A 26,769-nucleotide genomic window follows, 5' to 3' on the forward strand; every position below is an offset into this window, starting at 1 on the left:
GTGTTTGCACGGTGCAAGCACATTGCCAAACTGGGTTGCACAGAAAATGTTTATTTGAACAGTTTTTACTGTGAGTTCTTACACATAACTTTCATACAGTCTGCCTTAGGTGATCACTATTCCAGTGTAAATGGTGGATTTAAACTGGTCTTTGATTCAGGACCTTGGACAGTTCTCTCCTTACCCACAGCTTTTTCTCATCTCGACAAACTGTGTCTCTTTTATTCTTCAACAATCCTTCATGTATTCTCCTATTTGGATGAGTCTTTCATTTAAGTTTGTTGTTAAACAGTGTCCTTCCTCCAACACCACGATCACATCATTATGGGGGTCTTTGTGAGGGAAAATCTCTTTGGATTGTGTTCATCCCTCCAGTATACAGTCCACCAGGTAGCTCGTGGTTCCCCAATATTGTTAATATCACTTATCTGGATGCATGTCATTCTATAAAACAATGTTGTTTTGTATTTTAATGTAAAATTGGAAATCAAATCAAGACATTAAACCCCACGCAAGATCATTTACAATTACATCAACAGTACCAAATGAGCCGCTTTGGATCCTGTAGTTTAGTAGTGTACCAGCAGAGTAATAGTGAGAAGTGTCAGCTTGTAGTGTCTGCACTCTCTACCTGCATACATATGACTAGATGGTCACCAGCCACACAGCATAAATGAACCAATTACAGTGAGGCATATAGGAAACAACATCGGGTGACACAAGTGTGACCTCCTATAGCTCTGCTTGAACTAACTCTTAAAAATCTTTTAATGAATGCTTTGTAGTAATGCTTTATTTCTACCTAATGTTGGGATTGAGTGGATATGACCTGCATATACTGTATATGCAGACGTCTGTTTAGAGAGGTCATTGAAATTTCAAACGGTTGTTTATGCATTCATATCCAGATATTTGCCAAGACTCAGGAACCAGATGGTTTCCTGTTCAAGTCCTGATCAGACCAAAGTAAGTTATTGGGCTTGAGAGGTGCCAGCACACTTACCAAACACTGCTGATGTGCCTTTGAGCAAGGCACTGAACCCCCTCAAACTGCTACTGTGGACTTTTGTGTGCAGCCCTTCACTCTGACATCTCTTCATTAGTGCACGTACATACTGTAATATAAATTCCTGTTTGTGCCTGTGTGTGTAATCCTGGCCTATGTGTGTGGAGCATGTTTGAAAAAGGAGCCTATTATCAAACATCTACACAATGTCTGTTGGCTTGGTGTTACAAAAAATACATTTGAGAAATGATGAGTTTTTGGGGGATTTGCCACAATCATTTTTTGCCTCTAGTCACAAAGATTTACTTTCACCTTACATGACCTCTAGAGGACAGAGTGAGAGAGAAGCGGAAAAACATCTTTTAATCTGGTTAAAGCAGCGGCGTACAGACCAGCAATGGACACGTTTCAGCAAAGCCTCAGTACCGCTGATGAAGGCTCTTAGCTGAAATGTGTCCATTGCCGGACTGTACGCTGCTGCTTTAACCAGATTAAAAGACGTTTAAGGACATTGAGTGTGCTGACCTCACTTTCTTATATAAATATGTTACCTACTGTATGTGTCAACCGTTAAATTTGAAAGAAAATTACTGTTGAGCTCTATTTAAGCAGCTTATGTCAGTGTATAACAACCAGTGTTTTACTCACTTACCTTGAGTCTGTTTGAGCCATAGACAATCAATGCTTACCTTTCTCCCCTGCCTCTCTACTCATAATACTGCCACTTAGAAAAATAAGTATCATGATACAGGGTAATTTAAATCATTGATTGTCCAATCATGACTCATAGATTGAGTCCACTTATCCTGAACTTATTTAAAATATATGTCCATTCCTGTTGGCTTAAGAAGAAGACAAGAGCAAGAGGTTTATTCCGACTAAAGTACAGATTTTCCCCTAAGCTCAATATCGTCATCTCGGCTGTTCACAGACGAAGAAACAGCCAAATCTTGGGGTAAATAGCAGCGAAAATGAAGCTGTACGGAGAGGACTAGCAAGGAGAGGAACAGAGGAGTCAGCAAAGCCTTTGTGTCTCTCCTGCGTCACAAACAGCAAATGGCAGAGAGGGCAAAGCTCTGTCAGACATGCTGTCAGATTCACCAAATGTTTTTTACTCCACAAATTCAGAGCCCCCTCCCCTCCCCTACCACTCTCTCCTACATTTCTAATCCGCTCTAACCTTACCACTTTACATGGCTGAATAAGAAACAAGGTGACTTATAGGGCGGTCGTCTGCTTTACAGGCTCTGCTCTGTTTGTGTCTCCGCTCTTGTGTCTGTGTTGCTCAAATGTCTCTCATCTATTTCAGGACACTTGCTTTCAGGATAACACAAGGCCATTACAGCAGCAGTCTTTTTGCATTATGAAAGAGATTGATGTGATGTGCTCTTTCCTGCATGCCCAAGAGAAATTGCCATTTTTATTTGCTTAAGAGATGGGAGGGTGTTTTGTAAAAAAGAAAACAGTGGCAGTGATGGGAAAGAGCCTGTCTGTTCCTCTTCTTTGTATTAAGCCAGAATATCTAGACTTTTTCTTTCTTTTTTTTTTGCATTTATTTTAATATTCGTATACTGTCTGCTTGATGCATTTCTGAGGATTAATGGTCAGATTCAGAAAATCTGTAAGAGCAAAAGAAGGGGATGTATTGTTAATAGAATGTTATAAAAGGTAAAAAGGGAAACATGCAGATACATGCTTATCAATCTGTTAGAAACTTTGCATTTCTCATTAGATAAGAAATGATCGGTTTGATTGGCTCTGATCAGGAATTTGGCAGGAGTGGGTGGTGTGGGGGTGCAGGGCTCTTTGCAGTTCAGCTCATTTGGAGCAGGGAGCTGTTATCTGCATCGGTCTGCATGAGGAGGAGGCGTTGTTAGGCTAATTGTAATCAGAAGTGGCCTTTAACTGTCATTTGGCAGCTTTAATCATTTGTATTTCCCTGCCTCTGAATGCATTGCCCACTGAAAACAGTCCTCTTTGTGGAGCCACATATAAGAGTTTTCAGCGCCTTTGTCTGTCTGAGCCTCCATCGGTGTCGCGCTCAGCTTTGGGCATCCCATGACAACGGTGTGCTTCAGATGCCTGCGAGAGAATTTTAAAGAGGTCACCTTCTCCAGAGAGGGGGAGGGACAACTGAGTCACAGTTGAGACTGCACACCACGCTCGGTCGTCATGTTAGCCATTGCCCAAGACAGAGAAGAAGAAACACAGGGCCAGGTGCCAGCTGAGCATCAGTCCGCCTCTTTGTTCCAACTCTGCCTGACACAGAGGAGATGAATCTCTCTGTAAATGCATTATTCTGTATTTGATCAAATATCTTTGTCTTGAGGATTTAAAAGTCTAGGCCTCAGCTAATGTTACCTTACGCAGCACATGGGACACTATTTTAATCAAAAGCAAAGTCCTTGCCAGAAGTTAAATTTTGCGGTATTAACATCTATCTAGTGGAGAATCATCCCCCTCACACTGTTAGGGTGAAAGTCGACAGCTTTAGGTATTTTCGATGAGGATGGGTTAATAATGCTGCCACTTTGTAAGGGAAGGGCAAGAAATTCTTTGTCATCCATAGTTGCCTCTTTACATTACTTAACATCAGTATCAGGAATCCTGTCAGCTGTCACTGCCAATCTGTCCTCTGGGGTGGTAATGTTAGTTAAAATGCAGTTATATTTTCCTCAACTTCAAACATTATCTTATGGACGAGGAGAAGTCATTTATTTTGTTCCCTCAAGGGGAAGCAGAGCGACTAACAGCATTGATCCCCAATCTAGTCCTGTCTGGGTTTTCTTTCTCAGATTGGATTCTGTAGAAGTACAACCCCGGCTTGTCTTCTCCTCAGTTAGTGCGTCCAATTAATCAATAACTGTCTTTCATAAAAAAAAAAAAAAAACCCACACACAGACAAAACTGGTTAAAAAACGTAGGTTGCTTCTGAGACCAGCAACGTCTCTGCAGCGTGCGGCAGTAGGAAGCCTTTTTTTTGCTCGCCAGGTAAACAGATAATGACCAGTCATACAGTACGTGAGAGTGGAACTGGCTCATATTTCAATTTTGTTTTAATTTTCATGTTTTAATTTTTTTAAAGTTAAACTATCATCTTACAGTATACAAAAGCTAACATAAGCATTTAGCCATTTAGTTACCAACATCACTATTTAATGTTGTTATATGACACAATAGGAAATGTTGGCTATTAACAGGAATACCAGCTCGAAATGTTTTGAATGCTAATGTCAGCTGTTGTGAATTAGCGCTTAGGTTCAGATTTGAGTTGTCAGAGAAAAAAAAAAAAAATGAAAATTGCTTGGACAGTTAAATTAAAAAGGCTATCACTGGTTTTTCGACCAATTCCTTTCATGATAATAACCTTCAGCCAGCTCAGTTCATTATGTAGGAATCTTACTCCTCTCCCATTGTACGTTGTGACACTAGTCAAACAGTGATTTTAATAAGACACTGTTTGAATGCTAATGTTAGTTGTTGCTAAGGGCTTAAAATATATGTTGTTTAGACTTAAAATATGGCCTCATTTACATCCAGATTTTCACCATTTTATGGAGTCTTCCATTACTAATCCATTATGAAGTGGTGACTATATTGATTTGTCCGATTCCAGACGTTTGTATTGCAGTGAGATTATAACAGCGTGAGATTGTTACCTCAGAGGAAAATGGCCACCGTGTGAATATGGTGGGTTAGACTGTGAGTAATTTCCACTCTCCTCTGCTCTATAAAAGCAATGCTCTGAGCTGCAGAGAACGCTGTATCTGAGGAGCACATACTGATCTGCTGGGCAGCACTGTGTGGGCTGCTGAGCTCACATATCGAAGAGAATCCCACATGCAGCAACACTCTGCTTTGTGTGGCTCGCTCCAACAATTGTTGTCATCTTTAGGCATTTATTTGGGTGCATTTTGACAAACTTCAAAGCAAAAGTGTGTACAAAAACGTTGTGTTGGTGGACTAGAGCGTAAAACAGTATGAAACATAGTGTCCGTATGGTAGGGAAGGAGACATTCTGTCCACTTCTTGTTACATCGAACACAGACAGTGTTTCTTTCGTCCTCACTGTCTGTCTCTCTTGCATGATTTTAAAACAGTTTATCTGTTGTCAGCGTGCATGTCACAGGTCTGGTCCATGTCAGCACTCATCCCTCCAGGAGACATGTTGTCCTCTGTTCTTTCTCTTTGAGACGCAGCCACCAAATCTTATTTCTGTTGTGAGTTGATGAAAGGGCAAGCTGTCTGGTTGAGAACTGGTGCAGAATACACCACAGAGGAATCACATGCTGCAATAACTCAAAGCCTTGTCTTCACTTTTGGTCCTTTTTTACTACATAGTCTAGATACTGTGTGTGTGTGTGTGTGTGTGTGTGTGTGTGTGTGTGTGTGTGTGTGTGTGTGTGTGTGTGTGTGTGTGTGTGTGTGTGTGTTTCTGTCTCTCTAAGCCTACTTAGACTTCAAGGTGCTTGCATCATTTTCTTTTACCTGACGAAGCTGAACACTTGATTTAAAAAAAACACATCTAATTTTGACGATGTGAGCTCCCATAATTTCTTCTTGTTTAGGATTATTTTAGTGATAATATTTTTTCAGTCCCACATTGTAGTTTTTGGTGCTAAGCCAAACCCTTAGCATAAATGAACCTGAATCTCATTTGGAGATAACCAAATTTCTACAGTAGATGAGGTGAGGTTTTTTTTTTGCAGTTGTATCCCCCTGTTCATGTTCTTTGTGTACATTATTCATACTGCATTGTTTGGGAGCAGGGTCTTGGTTTCGACTTAATGGATGAGAGACAGTGCAGCTCTGAGCTCAGCTAATGTCAATACTTGAGTCCAAAAGATCCAAAGAGGTTTTAATTTGATACCTTGATGAGGAAGAGCCGACATTTCCAAAGGCACTTGACATTCAGATGAGTATAGAAGAAAAAAAAAACTTTGAAGTAAACCGGAAACCTGCAGCCTGCATGTGAATGTGCTGTGTTTTTGTCTACCTTTAGTTTAGTTTTTGACCCACTTGCATTGAAAAACAAACAGAGCTGAAAATCCCTGCACACATTATGCAAGCTCAACACCTACCTAGGGGCCCATAGAAAATCTTGGCAGGGATGGCTGACGGGCCTGAAGCAGATGAAAAACTTAAGAATTTAGCAAATGCTTAAAGCCTTCAAACTTAAGACACATGAAGTTTGCACAACTGCATCATTTCTGTGATGAAAGCAAAAGGGAAAAGTCATGTACATCATACTAAACAATGAAACAAATAACGTGAATTTAGCATCACAATCAACTGCAATAGCCAAGAATGTCCAAATGTAACTCAGCCAGCACAAATGACCCTGAAATAAAGAGAACATACTAAACCATTAAAAGTCGGCACAATGCAAAGTTTCTGTGAATGGAACTGCAGAACAGTGAATAGTCTGGCTCATCTCCTTCACATGATAATCACTACCAATGCATTAAGGTGCTTCAGGACAAGTCAAAGAAATCTGGTTCAATATTGTGACAGACTTCATGCAGATTAAATGATGACAAAATGCCTCACACAATCTTTGATGAGGAAGAGACTTAACAGTCGTGTTTTACACTTTTTAGAAGTTCTTTAAGGTTTAACTATTTCTCACAACCCAAGACACAGCCCAAGCTTTACAAGACCATGTGGTTATATGGATGTAACACTCTTTTTAGTTGTTTTAGGTTCATTAAGAGTCTTACTACAACCGGAGAGATTCACTGACCTTCACTAGTCGGCTACTGTTTTAAACAAAGCACTGGAACATTAGCATTTATTTGGAGTAATGTCTCTGAACACTTCATGTAATATTGCTCTGTTTTTGTCTCTAATACCTTATGAGAAGAAAATACAGATCTTTAGCCAAACCTGTTGTTCTTCTTTTTTCTGTGAGCTACTATCGGTATTTTGGCTGAGATCTGCTGCCTGATCACAGACACCACCATGTATAGAAAGATGTACAGATGCAGGCAGTGAAACAAAAAAGCAACAAAGAAGCTCAAATCCTGCACTGCCTCAGAGAAATTAGTTAGAAATTAGTTTCTATCTTAACTGTATATCTTTCTTTAGACTGAATTTTATTATTGCAAACCTTAAACCTCACCTGATTCAAATTCGTCTTTTTTTACGAGTAATGCGATGTGTGTTTCCTGTGCTATATCTGTAGCCTCATGGTTCCGATTTTAAATATGTATTATTTTTCATTGCAGTGCTGAATAATTGACTCTGAATAATGCCCTTGATGGTTGTCCTGCCTGCTGGCTGTTTAAAAATCACCATCTGTTTACAAAGTCAAACCAAACTTTTGGACCAAAAGACATTGTCATTTGCGCAAACTGATAAATCACACCGTGCTGAAATGTTCGCCAAGAGACTTCGATCACTCTTTGACATCTGGATTTTACATTTTCCTTTCTGTTACTGAAGTTAAAGTACACTTAGTGTCACATTAACTCCTTCAATATTTCAAATTGTAAGCACAGTGAATAGCTCAACATTGACAAACCCATACAAATGTTTAAATCCCAAATATCCATCTTAGTTTAGTGACAGTAAAGGGAATCAAAATAAAACTCATGGGGATCGTTTGTAAATTCCCCCCAAATCCTTTTTCTTAAGCAGCTACTAACACGTCTCTTAATGTCATGCATATCCCCTCTTATGATGTTCAGTATTATGTGTCAGGATACTGGGAGGAGAGCTGACACTCAGCTGCTGCCTTTTCATTTCCCCTCTGTCACTAGAGACACACTGTGCTGGATTCTTGTTTCGATGTCTTCCAGCTGATAAAAATACAAACATGATTCTGCCTCTTTGACCTGATAAAGTCTTTGTGATGACAGCGCTGTATCTAGTCTGCAATCAGCTCAGCAGCTTCTTATCTACAACCAGACTCTTCATAATGCTCGCAGACAGGACCGTCTCCTTTTGAATTCTTTAACCTCCCTGAGTGTCAGACGTGCGGACGCACACTCGTCCCATTTAGACTCCTGAGTGGCTGATGTGGTGGCGCCCGGCGTGAGCCACTTGTCTTTAAAGGCCATACCTGATCTGAGAGCTGTCTGCTGAGCGCTTCACTGTGAAGGTCACCAGCAGGGGAATGGAGGGCAGACGTGTCAGCTGAGTCTCTGTGCTCTGAATACTTAAGTAATGCTCACCAGTGAATGGTTCAGCCAGTTGAGAACAGCTGGTTCTTTTATTCTGGGTGGGTGATTTTTTAAAACATTGGGGATTAAATTATGCACATTCGTCAGAAGTACGGGTCAGTGACGCTTGACACTAAAGTGTCATCTTTTTAGTCTCAATTATGCACACATGAATGCTGAAGATCATTCTGAAGCCCTGTTATTGGCCTCTAAAGGACCGTGCTATACTTAACATCTGCTGTCAGATAAGTGTTACCCAGACTAACTACATAGATACAGTATATATATTATGAAATTCAAATGATCTCATGTAACTTATATGTCCTGGCAGAGATTCTCTCTCATAGTCTTTTTGTAAACATGTGGAACCAGTTTCATACAGTAAACAGTAAAGTTAGTGTCTCTCGGGTCAGATAACTATGTGTTTGAGAATGAAAAAATCTGAGGATTAACAATTCCAAAGAAGAGATGTCTGTAGCCAGCTCTTTATCTCTTTGTGAAGCTAGAGACTACAACTAATCCCCAAATACTCGAATGGCCACCAAAGTTGCTGTGGTGTCTAAAAATCACATCTGCACATACACTGGTCTTCAATTGTATTTAATTGATGATCAAGGTGAGCCCCATATAAGAAGTATATATTTACCTCACGGTTCCAAAATGTAAACCTTTGTAGAGGTGCATCAAACATTTGTTTGTTCTTATGGCCAGCAGGGGGCGACTGCAACGGCTACAATGACAAGTCAGATGGTATGAAATCATATGAGAAAATGACCTGCCTGTGTAGTACATTTGTTTCCTCACACTGAGCGAGTCCTCCATCGCTACTTAAAGGTCCACTTCAATAAAGTTTGTTATTAATGTTAAGAGTCAAATCTGTGATAAAGCAGGAAATGCTTTTGGCTGTGGCTATACTTTTGATTAAGAACTTGTTGCTATGGCAACCTGTCAATCAGGACGGAAAAGTAGAGACGTGAAGCCACCTTGTTGTCCAAATGTGGTCTCTTGTGGTTCCAAAAGAACAAGACGGCAACAGTCACTGTGCCGAACCAAATGCCTCTAAATAGTATTCAATGTAACCAAAGATGGATGTCACATTGTCAGAAAATTCTATTTTAAAGTCTGTGGTGAGCTCAGAAAAACCTTTTCCTGTTTGGCAGTGGAAAATAGACAGACCAGACATTATAAGAAAACACATTTTTGAGTGGGATGTCAGGATTTAAAATGGAGGTTTAATGGCTGCTTAAATTAAATGATTAAACTTTAATATGAAAAGAGCATGTTTAACAATTGAAGTGTCATAATTAGACTTTATTATACACGTGAATTTACAGATAATATATATGTAGGCCACCTAAACTCATCATAAGCATTACTGAGTACCTTATATTTCTACCTTGTAAAAAATGCATGCAGGAGATAATGTTGAATAGTCATGAAGTGGCGTCTGGTGTGATTCTCAGGGAGAGGGAGCATCACTTGACTTTGATACAGAATGTGATCCAGTTTTCAATAAGCCTTTATAATACCAGCTTAAGTCGAGCCTTGTACCTGTATTTATGTAAACACATTTTACACCAGCTTATTCAGCACCTAAAACAACACCCCATTATTGAATGCATCAGAAGATTCTTCCCCGCTCTAAAAGGGAAGGCTGTGATGCTTCTTTCGTTCATTTGGCTCAGTCATCTGTAGTGTGTTGTCTGTGGTAAAATACTTTGTGTCTGTATGTGTTTGTTATGATCCAATACAGCTTGTAATGGGCAATTTCAGTGCTGCTCAACAAATCCTGTCTACTGTCCCTCAGATAATGGGAATATGCAATTGTCTGATTTATGTTGTCATTATCTCTCTTGGGAGCTGATTATTTATGCTGCTTGATAACATGGTCTTCCTATGTGATGTGTTTTTTTTAATGTTTGTGTTCCATCAAAGTATATGTTTAAAAGTTTTGACTCGTCAGCATTTCATTGTCGTCCTAAACATTTCAAAAAGGTTTGAAATCGGAGAAAAAAAGGCATTTAAAAATGTTGTAATATTAAAAACATAATCACCCCATCTCTGCAAAATGCTTTGTTAAAAATTGCAGCATGACCCTTAACCCTTGAGCATATTGATAGATCTAAAATGATTCCCAGTCATAGTCAGTTTGATGCTGTTTTGGCACAGAGACTGATGACACTCAGGAAGAGATTGATCATTTTGAAGCAGTGACACAATTTTCTTTTACCTCAGATCAATCAGTCAAACAGAGTTCATAATAGTCGTTCATCAACATGAATAAACATACATAGATGTAAATACACATCTTTCTCATCACAACGAGTAGAGTTCATCAAACAGCCTTTTTGTTTTAGTCCATTGGATACTGTTTGATACCGAGCTCATAGGACTCTATGTGTGTGTGTGTGTGTGCGTGTGGGTGTGTGCGTGTGTGTGTGTGTGTGTGTGTGTGTGCGTGTGTGTGTGTATGTGTGTGTGTGCATGAATGTGCCTGAGCATGTCATCCTCACATTACAGATGTTTTGTTGAATCAACTCCATGAAACCTTCAAATGGCTCAGCGGGAGGTTTTGGCTTCCTGCAACAGCTCCACTAATTAGACAGTTCACCTTCACTTCTTTTTAACTACAAAAACTCTTTTAGGTTTTAGGTTTACTCACGCCGCCCAGCAGCTGATAATATCACTGATTTGTTTTTTTACCAACATTTATTGATGAAACATCACCCTGAGTATAAATTAAGTTTAATGGGCAACACATTGTTGTTTCTGGGGAGGGGGAAATGATCAGAAAACATTTTCTTGTTCTATTTCCAGCCTTAATCTTTTTTTGTTTTTCCCCCAGCGGGAACGTGAAAAAGCCTCAGATTGATAACAAATATAACAAAAGCTCTCCTGTTTTCTTTCCTCTCAGTGCATATCAGAACATATCAGTAACTGATCTGTCCTCTCAAAGTGACAAGGATCATGACTGCCGACCGTTAATCGCTAGTCTCCTCACCGAACCAAGGGCAAAGTTAGCTCAGTTTTCCTTTTCATGAAACGTTGCTACACATTCATACCATGGCACAGCGAGCTCTGCGTGGTGCCAATTGTGCTCCCTTTACTGCTACTTTAGCACTTCATTTCACAACATGTGCTGGAAAATGTTCCACATGCCCTATTGTATGTGTTTGCTCTGTACTTGTGTCAACTCAGTTTAACTCCTCAATGAGCCAGAGAGAGGATAAGTAAGGCGACATGTTGCTGAGGCAGCGTGGGACTCTCAGTGCCGTCCTAGTTAATATTGAATTATGCTCTGTAACCTCTCTATTTTTAATGGGCGCTAAAGCTTGAACTTGATCTTCTGTGGATGTACAGTTGTTTTAACTTCTCCGAGGGCACTTGTACCATATTGTTAGTGTTCCTGAAAGTCTTTGTGTGATTTTTTTCCTCTCCCATATTCCTCTGATGTAACCTTAAACTAGATTCATGTATCTTGTGTCTGATGGCAGTAATAGATAAATACATAAAATACAATACAAAAATACAATAAATCCCAGGCGCATGGGGGCTCATGTTTTATTCATGTGTGGAAGGAAAAATGTAGACAAGCGTTTTTTCAGTGTTTGTCTGAACTCAGATGAAAAAAATCACAACTCATTTTCTGTGGTCCAACGCTCTAGCATCTGCTTATATTTTAATTGAATTGGGGCAATTAATTTCATTCTGAACACCAGTTTAAAATGTTCTATCTTTTTTTTTTTTTTTTTAACATCTTGTACCTGATGTAGACATCTCTGTTTCCATGTATCTTGGATAATCACTCCCCACTATCATAAACCGCAGCATGTCTGCAGGTAGAGTATAAAAGGGGATATTGTAAATCAAATAATCACTTCAATGCATCATGTGTTTGTTAATAATTGTGATAAAAAGCCTTTCACACACTAAACATTGTTAACTGTTGTATAAGGACATACTATCCTTGGAGCTCTTCTCTACAGCTACACTACACTTTCCTGCTGGTGTGCTCCAACAAAAGAGACCGTTATCTGACAGAGCTGTTTTTCTCCCTCTGTTCCTCCAGGTTTTGCGATCCTCCAGGCCATCATGGAGTCGGCTGTGGCCAATAACTGGCAGGTGACAGCTCGCTCGGTCGGGAACATTGTGGACCCCACAGAGTACAGACGCATCATCGAGGAGATGGACCGCCGGCAGGAGAAACGCTTCCTCATTGACTGTGAGGTGGAAAGGATCAACTCTATACTGGAGCAGGTATTGAGTCAAAAAGCACCACTAGTTCAGCTTTAGAAAGCAACAGCACAAAATGATTTCCCTAAAATAACTTTAATGCCTTCCGCTCTGCATCTTCCTTTCTTTCAAAAGCAGTTAACACACTGCCCCTCTCCTTTCTTTTTGCCTTGAACAGTATCTCCATTTACACACTCAGAGAAATATGGTTCTCTCTTGTCTTCCTGCTCCTGTCTTTGCACTTCTTTTTCATTATTACTCTTACAACATCTTGAGTGCATCCTCTTTCCCTCAGATCGTCACATTCTCATTTAGAAGACCATGTTGCAGGCGAGACGTGTACATTCATTTAAGCCTTGTTAATTATAATTTTTTTGTACATTCATGTTGTCTGAGGTCTTAATTCACATGGATGAATTCAACAGCCTCCTCATCCTTGTTTCCTAGGTGATAGTCACCCACTGTTTACCCTCATGAGTCTTGATTCAGATTCAGTGTTTTGCTAATGCGAGCATCATGCACCGTGGCTGCACTATAGAGAATAGTTTAGCCTCCAAAAGTATTTAATGAGGGTTAAGTGAAAATGTGTTTATTTACTCTGAAGATCATTAGTGTTCATTTGGGGGACTAGAAGCTGTGCTGCACATGTGTTCACATTTTGCCTTGCAAATTTGTTTTAAAGGATGCTGTTTCTCAAGGTTCATGCACACTAATTCTTTTCTTGTGGACAGTGGTCTACTACACTTACTCTAGTACTACATGACAGTTCGTAATAGAGGCTAGTGAAAGTCAATTTTTTGTCTTATAGAAATGGATTTATTGATTCGTAATTTAACCTGACACCAACCGATAACATGGATATATTATCCTAGATATCAGGGCATTAAGGAATTCAGCCTTAATTATGTAGGATATTACAAGCAAAAGCCCATGTTTGAGGGCATGAAATTAGATAAATATATAATACTATATTACAACAACTACAATATTATAGGAATTTGGTTTGGGGTGCTTTGGCACCCAACGAGGGTCTCTGAATGTAACTGCACTGTCGTAAAACACATACATGTATTTACACGTCCCCTTCATAGACAATGTGCAGTTGTTGCTAAGCAGAGGATGGTGAAGAGACACTTCTCGTACGTATATTGAGAAATGCTTCCTCTGAGATAAAGGTTTTAATATAGAGTATCAAAACTTACTTCAAACGCAAAAATACTTAATGTCCAGATTGTTAAGCACTGGATGCTGGACAGTTATACAAAAGCAAAAAGAATAAGTTTGCACACTAGAAGCTGATAGAAGTTTTTTTACCATGTGACGTTTCGGGCCCTAGCCGTTCATCAGACAGACACAAAAACCGTTGAAGGGTTTTCTGTGTGTGTGTGTGTGTGTGTGTGTGTGTGTGTGTGTGTGTGTGCGTGCGTGCGTGCGTGCTCATTTGAACCATTCATTCCCAGCAAATCTTGACCTTCTGTCCTTTGCCGAGGTATTTGTGCGCAAAGACTTCTGCCCTCTTTGTAATGATCTTCATTAATGCTGCCCTTACCTGACCTTCAGCGCAGATCTTTCTTAATTTCCTCCAACATATGAGAATTTTTTCAGCACAGCACGGAGCATTTCAATTAATGACAGGAAGTTTGCTACTCTCTGCCCTTCGCATCGATACAGACGCTTCCTTCAAATGTGCTCAAATTGCCTCTGTATTAGATTCCAGTTATCCAATCAGATAATGGTGGTCAGTTGGTGTCACGTCAGGCAGACTCGATTATAATCTCGTTTCTGTGGTGGAGTAATGTGAATGGTGGCCTTCAACACAGCATCTGTCAGGCAAGTGTCTCCCCAGCTGCTTTAACAGCGACAGGGTGCGCCTTTGTCTCTCGGGAACGCTTCCTTATACGAGCTGTGACATCAACACTTGCTTTAATGTAATATCAGCTCCCAGTGTAAGTAGGACACACTGTCCCATAACAGCAACAACAATGAGCCTACTATAAATAGCCTACCCTCCTAGCCTGAGGGAAGATCTCGCATAAAGGCAGGAGTGAGCAAACACAAGTGAGATCACTCAGGCATCTGGACGCAACCATTCCTGACATGATTTAATATTTAACCAGTGTGTACAATGTGAACTCATAGACACTGTAATCATCAAAATAACCATTACACATCATTACCTCTAGCCAGTGCATTTTAAAAGAATTATACCCATGCAGCTGTCATTCATTTTGTGCTAATTATTTCATCATCAATGTAGTTTCACTTGTAACAAGACCTTTAATTGTTGATAAATGTGCTGTGGGTTTTCTCTCTCTCTCCTGCTGGCTCTCTAACTGACTTGGAAACAAGAATCAGTTTGCTCATGCCTTCAACTAAATAAAGACAGAGTGAGAAACACCTTTAAGGCTTTTCAGCAACAAAAGTGCAGATTTATAATCGCTGCCAGAGGGTCAGTCACCTCCAGCCCCCTCCTGCACAGTGGACAGACAGACAAAGAGTCTGAGACAGAGAGAGAGACAGAGAGAGAGACAGAGAGAGAGAGAGAGAGAGAGAGAGAGACAAAGAGAGAGAGAGACAGAGACAAAGAGAGAGAGAGAGACAGACAGAGACAGAGACAAAGAGAGAGACAGAGACAGAGACAAAGAGAGAGAGAGAGACAGACAGAGACAGAGACAAAGAGAGAGACAGAGAGAGAGACAGAGAGAGAGGGAGAGAGAGAGACAGAGAGAGAGAGACAGAGAGACAGAGACAAAGAGAGAGACAGAGAGAGAGAGAGAGAGAGGTAGAGAGAGACAGAGAGAGAGAGAGAGAGGTAGAGAGAGGGAGAGACAAAGAGAGACAGAGACAAAGAGAGAGAGAGAGACAGAGAGAGAGAGAGAGGTAGAGAGAGACAGAGAGAGAGGTAGAGAGAGACAGAGACAGAGAGAGAGAGGTAGAGATAGACAGAGACAAAGAGAGAGAGAGAGACAGAGACAGAGAGAGAGGTAGAGAGAGACAGAGACAAAGAGAGAGAGACAGACAGAGAGAGACAGAGAGAGAGACAGAGACAGAGAGAGAGAGACAGAGAGAGACAGAGAGAGAGGTAGAGAGAGACAGAGACAAAGAGAGAGAGAGAGAGCTGGAGAGAGACAGAGACAAAGAGAGAGACAGAGACAAAGAGAGAGAGAGAGAGAGCTAGGCTGGAAAGGCAGAGAGCTTGTGGGAATTGAGCCATGTAGTGTGAGTCCCCCTGTCTCATACTGTGGAGGGAAATATGAGAAGTGCTGAACACCCAGGGGTGCTCTGGAATTCCACTCTCTGCAAGTTGCCTAGTAAATCAAGATGCTGTATTAGGATGAGATTACATTTGTGTGGATGCTATTTAACCCTGAATGTGCATGGTATTTTTGTCTGTTGCTTTATATGGAAATTGGTTTTAGTGACAACTTGCAGGTTATTTTTTACATCAATACTAAACCTTGTCTAATGATGGCTGTCGAATAAATGAATCCTTGATTTTATATGTTTAACAAAACAAAATGTCTCAAATTCAGGGGAAAGGGAGCTGTTTTCAGAAAAGCTGCTAAATATACTCTTTTTTCTAACATCCCATTGTATTACGTCACAGAAGAGACTCGTGTTCTGACTCCTGTTTAACTTAAGGTGATACATTACGTTGTAATGAGTGTAAGTAGTTGTGTTGTATTGTGTTTTTATTGTTTCTATATTCTAAGACTTCATTTTACTAGTTGTTAACATGGTTAAATAGTGTGTGAGTGCCAGTTGATAAATTTCTATCTTCACATGACATCGAGTCCACTGTTTCTCTAAAAGGAAAAGGAACAGAGCTAGCTGTCGTGCGACGGTGCGGTTTGTGCAGTTGAAGAGGAATTTGTTTTTGCATCCCACAAACATTGTGAGGAAAAGGCAACACCACCTGCCAAATCTCTGGGTTTTTGTGTAGTGCCATATGATTTTGCTTAACCTATCGGCCAGATCAGTATCAAATTGCAGGCTGGTCTGAGGGGGAGGGACATTTGTCAGCAGAGCTGTCAGTCAAATAACTATTTCAAACTAAACTTCTCAATAAAGTCAGAAACCATGCTTCAGAAAAATGTATAGGACATGTATTTTGAATTTCTAGTTCAACCCATGTCTCATCAGTTAACACAGCGGAGGCGAAGCTAAACTGGGGCCACTCAGTAATGGGAGTTCAGAATGTTTTGGCAGCACTATTGGGGAGCTGATATGTCGTTGATCTTTTTAAAACTTATATTGTTTAAACAAGATAAAACAGACATTCTAGTGGCTGTGTCAAGCTAAACTTAGCAAACAACAAGTGAGTAGCATACACAGCTCACATTCTATTGTTATCAGATCAAATGATCCTGAAAACCATCAGTGCTTAGCCTGTTAGCATGCTAATGTAGCAGGTTTGACTCTGCATTTTGTTATGTAAAAGGTTATGACACACTAATGCATATTTTCTTTAAGGCCATTATTTTCCAACCATTAGCAGGATCTGTAGCATTCACAGGGTTCCTCCTGCATTACTGCTCTTAGTTCCAGAGCGTTTCCTCACACAAAGAGAAAAAGGAGATGCCTTATTATACCACAAATAACAAAAAATAATACAGTATATATATATATTAAATAAAAATATAAATTGAACATATGGTGTTTTCTATAAGGAAAATATGCATGCTTGTTCCAATATCACTGTTGTTGTGAAACAACTTTCACAGGGTTTCTCACACAAACATGCTCTCGGCGGCTGTGGAACATCATGAGTTAGGTCACTACAAGCCAAGTGCCAGATAACAGTATCATCAGCAGAGTCTAGCATAGAAAGCTTCATACTGCAGAGCTCTGATACACAAGTCCCTTAACAAACTTCTCCTGCACTCTAAAACAGGACAATAACCATTTACAGACTTTACATGTGTTTTCATTAAGTTACATTCACATATACAGCAAAAATAACATCAACACCAATTTACAAACCAAAGACATTATATGGAAAATATGAATTCACCAAATTAAAGATAAAAGTCTCAATCCATAGTGTTCTTGTCCAAAATGTAAAATACCCTATTCATAATATAAGACAACAACATCACATTTCTTTATTCACTACACCAGTTTTCGCTATCTAGGAATAACCACAAAGTTTACTTGTGGGTGATCAGGATATTATTAGCTTTGCAGTTATTTCATCATAAACCAGAGTTCTGGACAGAGGAAATGTTGACCTGCTGGTGGTGCTTGATTCATAATTCATTCATAAACAAGGTCTCTTTTTTTCATACCAACAAGGTTTTTTCTTATTCTCATGGCAATGCATCATTGGACCAAAGTGGACAGCAGCTGACAGTGTAACTCAGCTTTCACTGGAATCATACTGTGTGTGTTGCTAAAATGTATTTGAGGTTAACTCATGTGACCCCTGACTCATATATGAGCGTTATAAAGAGTAGGTTTAATAAAACATGGTCTTGGACTCAGGTCAGGTAAGAGACTGAGTGTAGCACAGTAGCACACTATGTGCCATTTTAAAGAACATAGTGTAGGGACTAGAATGCTATCAAGTTAGGTCTTGGCAACTTTTGAGATGAATATTTCAGTAACTACAGTCAGAACTAAACAAATGACAGCAATTGCAGACCTTCCCTTTCTAACTTTCTATCCTCAACTTGAACTACAAAAAATAAAATAAAGTACAGCTTGAATGCAAGCACACATGTAATACTCCAGGTTGAACTTAACTACCCCCAAATAAACAGCCACAAGACGACTATGTCTACTAAGACTTTCATTTCCTTTTTTCGAAAGCTTCGATTATAAACAGGAATAAAAATGCTTCTGAAAAAGAACCCTGGCTGTTTAAAAGGAAGGTTTTTGAACAGACTTCTTTGTAGCCGGGCGTCCAAAGGAGACCCTCGAGAAGTGTGAGTTAAAAGCAACCAGTCATGAAAACAACATCAAAAACAGGAGAGTTGGCAGTTGCACAACAGCAACATGGATACTAGGGACATCACATCTTCATAGGCATTTTATTTTTTATTTTGGAATTGGAAAAACAAACAAATCATCAGACTGCACACAGACCCATGAACAAAACAGGCACAACGTAATACTTTAAGTGCTTTTGTTGTGAAGACTAATTCAATAAAGGATGTGGGTAATGATTTTTCATTTTATGACAACATAAATAACAATACCATGAACATAAAAAAACACTAAGGAAGCGGATGTTTTCTTATAATTCTAATATGTTTTTTATGTTGTGCATAATGTGCAAACACTTAGAGAGACAGAGAGTAGTTTCATTACGAGTCACAACAAGGTTTTCTGGAAAATAGGTAATTTAGAGAAATGTTTGACTGATTTTGCCCTTCCACTGCTACACTGTCTTTTTAATGCACGCTTATGGCAGTGAAATCCCGGCTCACACTTTGCCCTGTTTCGAGCAGTTCAACAATAATGAGTAGACTGGTGAAAGGGGACAGTTATCAACCTTAGGATGTCCGTTCCACTTCTGAGGATGGCAGATGACAAATCAGTGTAACAAAGAAAAGCCTCCATCAGTGGGAAGAGAGTCCAATCCTCTTGAAGGCACTCGGGCAGACATCCAGCTCTGCACAGGACTGAGGCTCCAGTCTGTTTAATTAGTGTCCATCCCCTGAGGAATATTTAGGCTGATCGTCCTTCAGCTCAGGCCTGCTTCAAACAGCAAAGCACAGACCCTCTCGTCCAGAGAGGGGGACAGGAGGAGCACAGCCTGATAAAGGGACATCAGCTCTCTCTGTGTCCCTCTCTGTCTGCCTTCTTGTGTCATAGTTTGTCTCCTCCACAGCACGGGGAGATGGCCCCATATTTCTGATATGCTTCTCAAAGAGGTGAATACTAATGTGTATCCGTATCATGAGTCTATGCCGGGTTTATTTGTCTATGATTCATTTGATTGTGTTGAACTGGCGGGGGCTGGAGGATGAAGTGCTGTGTTTTATTTTTAACTGCAGAGTCTGAGCATCACTCAGAAACACCAGAATCTCATTATTGTTTTCAACCTTTCTAGAAAAGGTTAGTGTGATATCTGAGACTTGAGTTTGAACATTTCCAAGAGAATAAGTTGTGAACCGATACCATTCAAATCTTATTTTAAATATCACGCCAAAGCTAGAAAATTTAGCTTGCTTAGCTTAGAATAAAGTCATTTAAAGGTATTCTAAGGTCTTTTGTTGTAAACAGACTTAAATTGTTTTCTTCAGAGCCAGACCAATATAGGATTTTTGAGACAGACACCCACACCATTCATTCAATTCAAATTCATAGATTTCCAAAATAGTGGTCAGCATAAAACCGTTCTGTGCTTCGATAAGAAAAAAATGTCAATGTTGAAGAGCACCAATATTGTGTTGATCATTCAGAGGCTTTCTTGAACATATTACTTTATCAAAGTGTTAACTAAGATAAGAAGATGAACTAAAGGTGACAGTTGAATGGTCATGCAAGGTCATGGCACTTTGATTTTTGGTGCTTTCCATTTACCTTGGAAGTTGGATGTCGTAGTTGGGAATGACGTCACACCCGAATTGACTGCGTTCCAGTTACAAGTAACAAGTCCTAAAAACAACATAGACGAGTACTTTTGTTGTGATAGTTAGCTAATACCAGGCGACAATAACACACTACATAAAAGCAAAATGACAACATGTTTACATATAGAGCACAGATTTTTCTATCTGTGTGATTCATTTAATTACGCAAAAACAAGACTAAGTTGCTAATAAACACTATGATGTGCAGATAATAGAGGTCATACTTCAGGGGGCATTCCGGATGACATATCCGACTGGCACCTCTGAATTTTATGACTTCTGAGATCAAATGGAACACACCTTTCCCCTTAATCCAGTAAGCATCATCCATTTTATTATACAAGTTCTTCAAACCAAACAGGCTGCAGGTTCTCTTTCCCCTAAAGCTGTTTTTTTTTAAAAAATGGATTCTGACAGAGACGAGTATCCGACAACTGTAAAGTGTTTTTCTCTCTGTGACGGTAGTGCCTGACCTCTTCCTGGTTCCTGATGGTTTCACATGCTCACAAAAAGCGATTATCCCAGGGGAGCATGAAACTGGAGCATCAGGATCCTAAAAATATTTGTTATGCCCAGATACTTTTTTCAGACCAGCACTGCTAAAAGATGGAAGAAGCAAATCCCACCGCAAACCAAAGAAATTATATTGTAAAAGAATATGTGCCGACAGTGTAGAGCTAGGGAATATGAAAATGTGGAAAGATAAAAAGGTCTTTCTAAACAAAGCGGCTCAAGTGAAAAACCAGAGAGAATTACTGAACCGTTTTGCTCACGTTATTAATTTAAGCATCACTACTTTAACTCTTGTTACACCCCGAGTTGTTCTATCTTGTTGAGAAAGACGAGACACTAAAACACCTCAACATGTATCCATCAATCGAATACAGCTGAAAGTGTCTGGTCAAAACCCAGGTGTTCCTTTGTGTTCTGTTACGTTGTGTTCCGTTACATTGTGTTCCGTTCCTTTGTGTTCCGTTACATTGTGTTCCGTTACTTTGTGTTCCTTTACATTGTGTTCCTTTACATTGTGTTCCGTTCCTTTGTGTTCCGTTACATTGTGTTCCTTTACATTGTGTTCCGTTACATTGTGTTCCGTTCCTTTGTGTTCCGTTACATTGTGTTCTGTTCCTTTGTGTTCTGTTCCTTTGTGTTCCGTTACATTGTGTTCCGTTCCTTTGTGTTCCGTTACATTGTGTTCCGTTACTTTGTGTTCCGTTACATTGTGTTCCGTTACTTTGTGTTCTGTTACATTGTGTTCCGTTCCTTTGTGTTCCGTTACATTGTGTTCCGTTACTTTGTGTTCCGTTACATTGTGTTCCGTTACATTGTGTTCCGTTACATTGTGTTCTGTTCCTTTGTGTTCCGTTACATTGTAACACAATTCTGTTACATTGTGTTCTGTTACATTGTGTTCCATTACATTGTGTTCCATTACACTGTGTTCCGTTACATTGTGTTCCGTTACATTGTAACACAGTTCTGTTACATTGTGTTCCGCTCCTTTGTGTTCCGTTACATTGTGTTCCTTTACATTGTGTTCCGTTACATTGTTTTCCGTTACATTGTGTTCCGTTCCTTTGTGTTCCGTTACATTGTGTTCTGTTCCTTTGTGTTCTGTTCCTTTGTGTTCCGTTACATTGTGTTCCGTTCCTTTGTGTTCCGTTACATTGTGTTCCGTTACTTTGTGTTCCGTTACATTGTGTTCCGTTACATTGTGTTCCGTTACATTGTGTTCTGTTACATTGTGTTCCGTTACTTTGTGTTCTGTTACATTGTGTTCCGTTACATTGTGTTCCGTTACATTGTGTTCCGTTACATTGTGTTCCGTTACATTGTGTTCTGTTACATTGTGTTCCGTTACATTGTGTTCTGTTACATTGTGTTCTGTTACATTGTGTTCCGTTACATTGTGTTCCGTTACATTGTGTTCCGTTACATTGTGTTCTGTTACATTGTGTTCCGTTACTTTGTGTTCTGTTACATTGTGTTCTGTTACATTGTGTTCCGTTACATTGTGTTCCGTTACATTGTGTTCTGTTACATTGTGTTCCGTTACTTTGTGTTCTGTTACATTGTGTTCAGTTACATTGTGTTCAGTTACATTGTGTTCCGTTACATTGTGTTCTGTTACATTGTGTTCCTTTACTTTGTGTTCTGTTACATTGTGTTCAGTTATATTGTGTTCCGTTACATTGTGTTCCGTTACTTTGTGTTCCGTTACTTTGTGTTCCGTTACTTTGTGTTCCGTTACATTGTGTTCCATTAAAATGTGTTCCATAACATTGTGTTCCATAACATTGCGTTCTGTTCCGTTGTGTTCAATTGCGATGTGTTCCATTCCGTTCTGTTCCATTCCGTTCTGTTCCATTCCCATGTGTTGTGTTCCGTTCCATTGTGTTTCTGACGATGTGTTGTTTCTATGTGACTGTGATTGTCATATTTTGAAGGTCAGGGCCACAGAACAAGCAGCAGCATTTGAAGGTCAGTGTCCATGGGCACAACAAAATCACAATACAATGTGATTGAAAACGGATATTGAAATTGTATTGATCAAATAAGAAAATTGAAATAATAATGCAAACATATATCTCAAGCAAAATGTTACTAATAGGTACAACATCTAATCTTTATCAATAATCAACTTAGATATTTATGATCCTGGCAATGGAAGCATTTTTAAGTTTAAATAATAATATTTAGAGTGAACAACAGTCTAAACAGATTTGTTTTCACCCTGGTTCATTTATATACTTTATGTACCGCACAACATTACAATGAATACCAATCAGAGTTTTTAGTTTTTCATTTGCTTATTGAGTGATAGTGTAAAGGAAGACAAACTCAAACAGGAGCCACCTCTCAAATTCATCCCTGTGCTGAATAACCGGTCGGATTTCTCAACTTTAGAAGAGTTGTCAGCCTCTGTGCTCACTGCCAACTCGATGACTACCGATGCATCTGCCAGGGGATTTTCTTTCTTTTCATGCAAGTCAAAACACTTTCAGGTTGTCTTGAAAGGAAATATCTGACACAAAAGCTGAGTGGTAAATCTCTCTGTGAAATGTGCTTGAAAGTAAATAAACAGAGAATGGCTTTGAGGCATTTGGATACTTAACAGCATTTGCTTTACATCGCAGCTTCATATAAAGTCTCACATTTCAGGGATAAAATGTTTGGAACATTTCAATCATGGCTGCAGAAACTTACATTTTAAATCACCGAGCAGTAGTTTTACTGAAACAAGAAACATTCTTTGTGTTATGAAGTTTCTTCGGAGTAATTTAATACAACTTTTCCTCTCCTGTAGACAGCCAAATGCAATAGAAACACTGCAACATTATTTGTTTTGTGTGCGTCAGAGCTACAGTAGAAATGTTTACAGTTGATTATTTTCTAACAGCTAAATGAGGCTTTAGTCACAAACAGCAGTTAATATGTCACATTTTGATGCTGATATAAAAGAGTGAAGTTTTGTGCTTCCTGTCTGAGTGTGTTGGTGACAAACTGGAAATGCAGCCGATCACACCAGGTGCTGCAGCTTCATTAAGTTCTTGCTCGGTTCTTACACTTGGGTCACTGCAGCGCCCTCTCACACAGCTTTTTATTCGGGAAGACAATAACCATAAACGCTTCCAGGATTTTTATCTTCTATTTCTTTTTTCCATATGAGAAAAAAATGCATAAGTAGTCTGGGATGAAGGGTGCAAAATGTCACACACAATGACATCTCTTTTGCATTTCCAGGGAAGGTAATTGGATTTATTGCTGGAATTTGTCAGAGTGTATAAGCCGGTCGGAGGGTCAACCTTGGAGCATCAAGGACGTTCAATCTCAATTAGTACGATGTATGCAGAGGGTATACAAGTGCACATGTGTGGATACAAGCATGGACATGTTTTAATAAAAAAAAAGAAAAGGGAATTAAGAACATGCAATGCTTGAAATAAAACACAGGGATGCATATCCTTTTTTAAGGTGTAAATTATTCATCTGCAGCCACATCCTCCACAGAGTCACTCCAACATGATATCACTTTCACTCTGGACATTTAACATTTAGATGATTTTGGTGCCTGAGTATACTTATCAACGCTGTGTAGGAGTGCAGAAAGTGAAAAGACAGGGAAAAAAAGGAAAAAAAAACAAAAAAAAAAACGATCCACCCCCTCAGTATCTTTTTGAAGCTTCATACTCTGTGGTGGAGATTCAGAGCCGAGTGAGATATGCAGAGAGAGAGAGAGAGTGAGAGAGAGGACGTGAAAAAAAAAATGAAGGGAGAGGAGGCTTGGCTGGTGAGAGAGAAGTTTAAAGAAATCAGCGAGTACAGTATATGCCTGCTCAGACAGGTGCTGAACAACTTTTGGTTTGTTTAATTGAGACGAGTATGTGCGGCTGAGACGGGCTGAGCAAGAGGCAGACAGTAAAGAGAAAGAGAGAGAGAGAGAGAGAGGGAGAGAGAAAAGGAGGTTTTCTGGAGCCATGACCTTATTTAACATTTTGAAGTAAATGGAAAGGAACAAGCCCTGTCATCACAATCTTTCTTTCTCTCTCTCTCTCTCTCTCTCTCTCTCATACAAACACAAAAAAAGTACAAATGTGCTCAAACGTCCCCTCTTGCCCTTGCAAATGTCGCTTTAAAACGTCCCTCCTTTCTTCCTTTACCAGCCACTCTGTGTGATGAAATTGAAGGTCTTTGTCATCTCTGAATGTTCTCTGTGTTATGAGCGGAGAGTGTGACTCACAGCACGTCTCCTCCTGCGTCTTGTAGGTGGTGACCTCGGGAAAGAACACCAGAGGATACCACTACATCCTCGCCAACCTGGTGAGAGCTAGCAGCATGAAACGATCCCGCACAACACCCCAACCTCTCCTGCTCACTGTGATGCAATGCAGAGCAGAGAAATGCAACACTTCAGCAGACCCGTCAAACTTCTCAATATGCAGTGATGGATTTATAAATTATTGTAGTGATTCAGAAAAAAAACATTTTACGTGCTTATGATCACTTGCTCCATTTGTGTGCTCCTTCCACTCTAAGGGTTTTTCCAACATGAGCCTGGACCGGGTGTTTTCTGGTGGAGCCAACATCACCGGCTTCCAGATCATCAACCCCGACAGTCCCATTGTTCAACAGTTCCTCCAGCGCTGGGAGCGCCTGGATGAAAGAGAATTTCCAGAAGCCAAAAACACCCCACTGAAGGTCAGAGAGATAATTTACCCTATTTTTTAAGTGTTAAGGTAGTAACACTGGGAAAATGTCGGTCTGCATAATTTCACAGCTCAAATAACTTTTCTCCATCTTGTCCTTGAATAGATTCAGCATGATTAGCAATGTTTGTGTCAATCAAAGTGTGAGGCTTTTTTTTCTTACTTTGAGCCTCACTGCTCTCTGTGTAAACTGCTGCAGACACAGTATCCTTGCTCATATTGTCTTACTTAAAACTTCATTAGCATTGTCCTCTGTGTGTACTGCTGCAGAGATGATAACCTTGCTCTGACAGCAGTGCATTATGGGCCTGTGTGATGTTAGTGGTGCGTCACTGGAGGTTTCTTGTCGCCCCTTTTTTCTCAGTACACATCAGCACTGACCCATGATGCCATCCTCGTGATCGCGGAGGCCTTCCGGTATCTACGGCGACAGCGGGTGGACGTGTCTCGCAGGGGGAGCGCGGGCGACTGCCTCGCCAATCCCGCCGTGCCCTGGAGCCAAGGCATCGACATCGAGAGAGCCCTCAAAATGGTAGGAAAAAAAGTGCGTGGGACTCTTTCAGAAGCTCTGCTTTTTTTCTTATGTATTGTGTTGTATGTTTTTTGCACAATCCTATGTTTATCTAGCTGCACTTATGAAAACGTCCTTCATCTTTGATATTCATTTTTATCTTAAAAATTAGCAAATTTAAAAATGTCATATATTGCTCATTTAGAAACTTTGAGAATAATCCAGCTGCATAATTCATTTAATATAAGGCAAGTTTATAATCTTTTAAATGTAAACCCATGTCTTACTCTAGTGAGTTGAAATAAACCATATGGGCATTCCTGAACTCCTAACCAGGAACAAACTTGAAGTATTTCACTTTCACTTTTTTTGAAGAATTTTTAAGCTTCACGTTGATATGATTGGTCCTAAAGAGTCTGGAAGCTTACAGACATAATGCTATTGGAAATATTTAACAGACACACATTAAGAAAACCAGGTGGTGTTGGAGAGATTAGATGAAGATCATTTGTTGCATGTTTTCATTTAAAGTTTGCTAGCTTCTTTTGTGTTAGAAACAGGTGTTATCTTGCGTCTCTTGGTTCCTGACAGGTCGCAGTACAAGGTATGACAGGAAACATCCAGTTTGACACCTTTGGTCGAAGATCTAATTACACTATTGATGTGTACGAGATGAAGTCTGGAGGCTCCAGGAAGGTAAGTGAACCCCACAAACATCTATCATAATTGAATTAATGTGTGATGAAATACTCTAAGCAGGATTAGCATATGATGTATATACACTGAATGTTTTGAAGCATTAATATGGATTCAGACAAGTTCAAAGCAGCTCTGTGAAATGGATTTGAATCTCTCTTTATGTTAGCAGTCCAGCAGTAGGAAGGTTTGAGTCTGATTTAGACTGACGCTGGCAGTAGAAAAGTCTTGCAAAGTCAGCCCAAATCATGTGAGCTCTTATACAATCTTGGATTTAAACTGTGGAAAGTGTCCATGAGAGTTAGCAGAGCCCTTCAGATGGAAAATAAATGTAAAAACTTTTGTGGGCTGGTTAATAAGATTATGAAAAGCT

At 39.7% G+C, this 26,769-nt stretch overlaps 1 protein-coding gene across 7 annotated transcripts in view; it reads left to right on the forward strand.

Moving 5' to 3' along the window:
* gria3a (glutamate receptor, ionotropic, AMPA 3a) overlaps positions 1 to 26,769 on the forward strand; it is a 78,334-nt gene that overhangs the window by 23,927 nt on the left and 27,638 nt on the right. For 5 of the 7 annotated variants that reach the window (XR_009675793.1, XM_061055492.1, XM_061055491.1 and 2 more), the window contains exons 4-8: positions 12,239 to 12,426; positions 24,750 to 24,803; positions 25,020 to 25,181; positions 25,554 to 25,733; positions 26,292 to 26,396. Coding sequence is in view for 6 of the 7 variants with exons in the window: in XM_061055492.1 (XP_060911475.1) it covers positions 12,239 to 12,426; positions 24,750 to 24,803; positions 25,020 to 25,181; positions 25,554 to 25,733; positions 26,292 to 26,396 (689 nt within the window). In the remaining variant the exon portion in view is untranslated. The remainder of the gene's footprint in view (positions 1 to 12,238; positions 12,427 to 24,749; positions 24,804 to 25,019; positions 25,182 to 25,553; positions 25,734 to 26,291; positions 26,397 to 26,769) is intronic. The other 2 variants (XM_061055490.1, XM_061055488.1) reach the window with 1 other exon arrangement.

This window comes from Labrus mixtus, chromosome 14 (genome assembly GCF_963584025.1).
Source record: "Labrus mixtus chromosome 14, fLabMix1.1, whole genome shotgun sequence".
NCBI classification, from domain to species: Eukaryota; Metazoa; Chordata; class Actinopteri; order Labriformes; family Labridae; genus Labrus; species Labrus mixtus.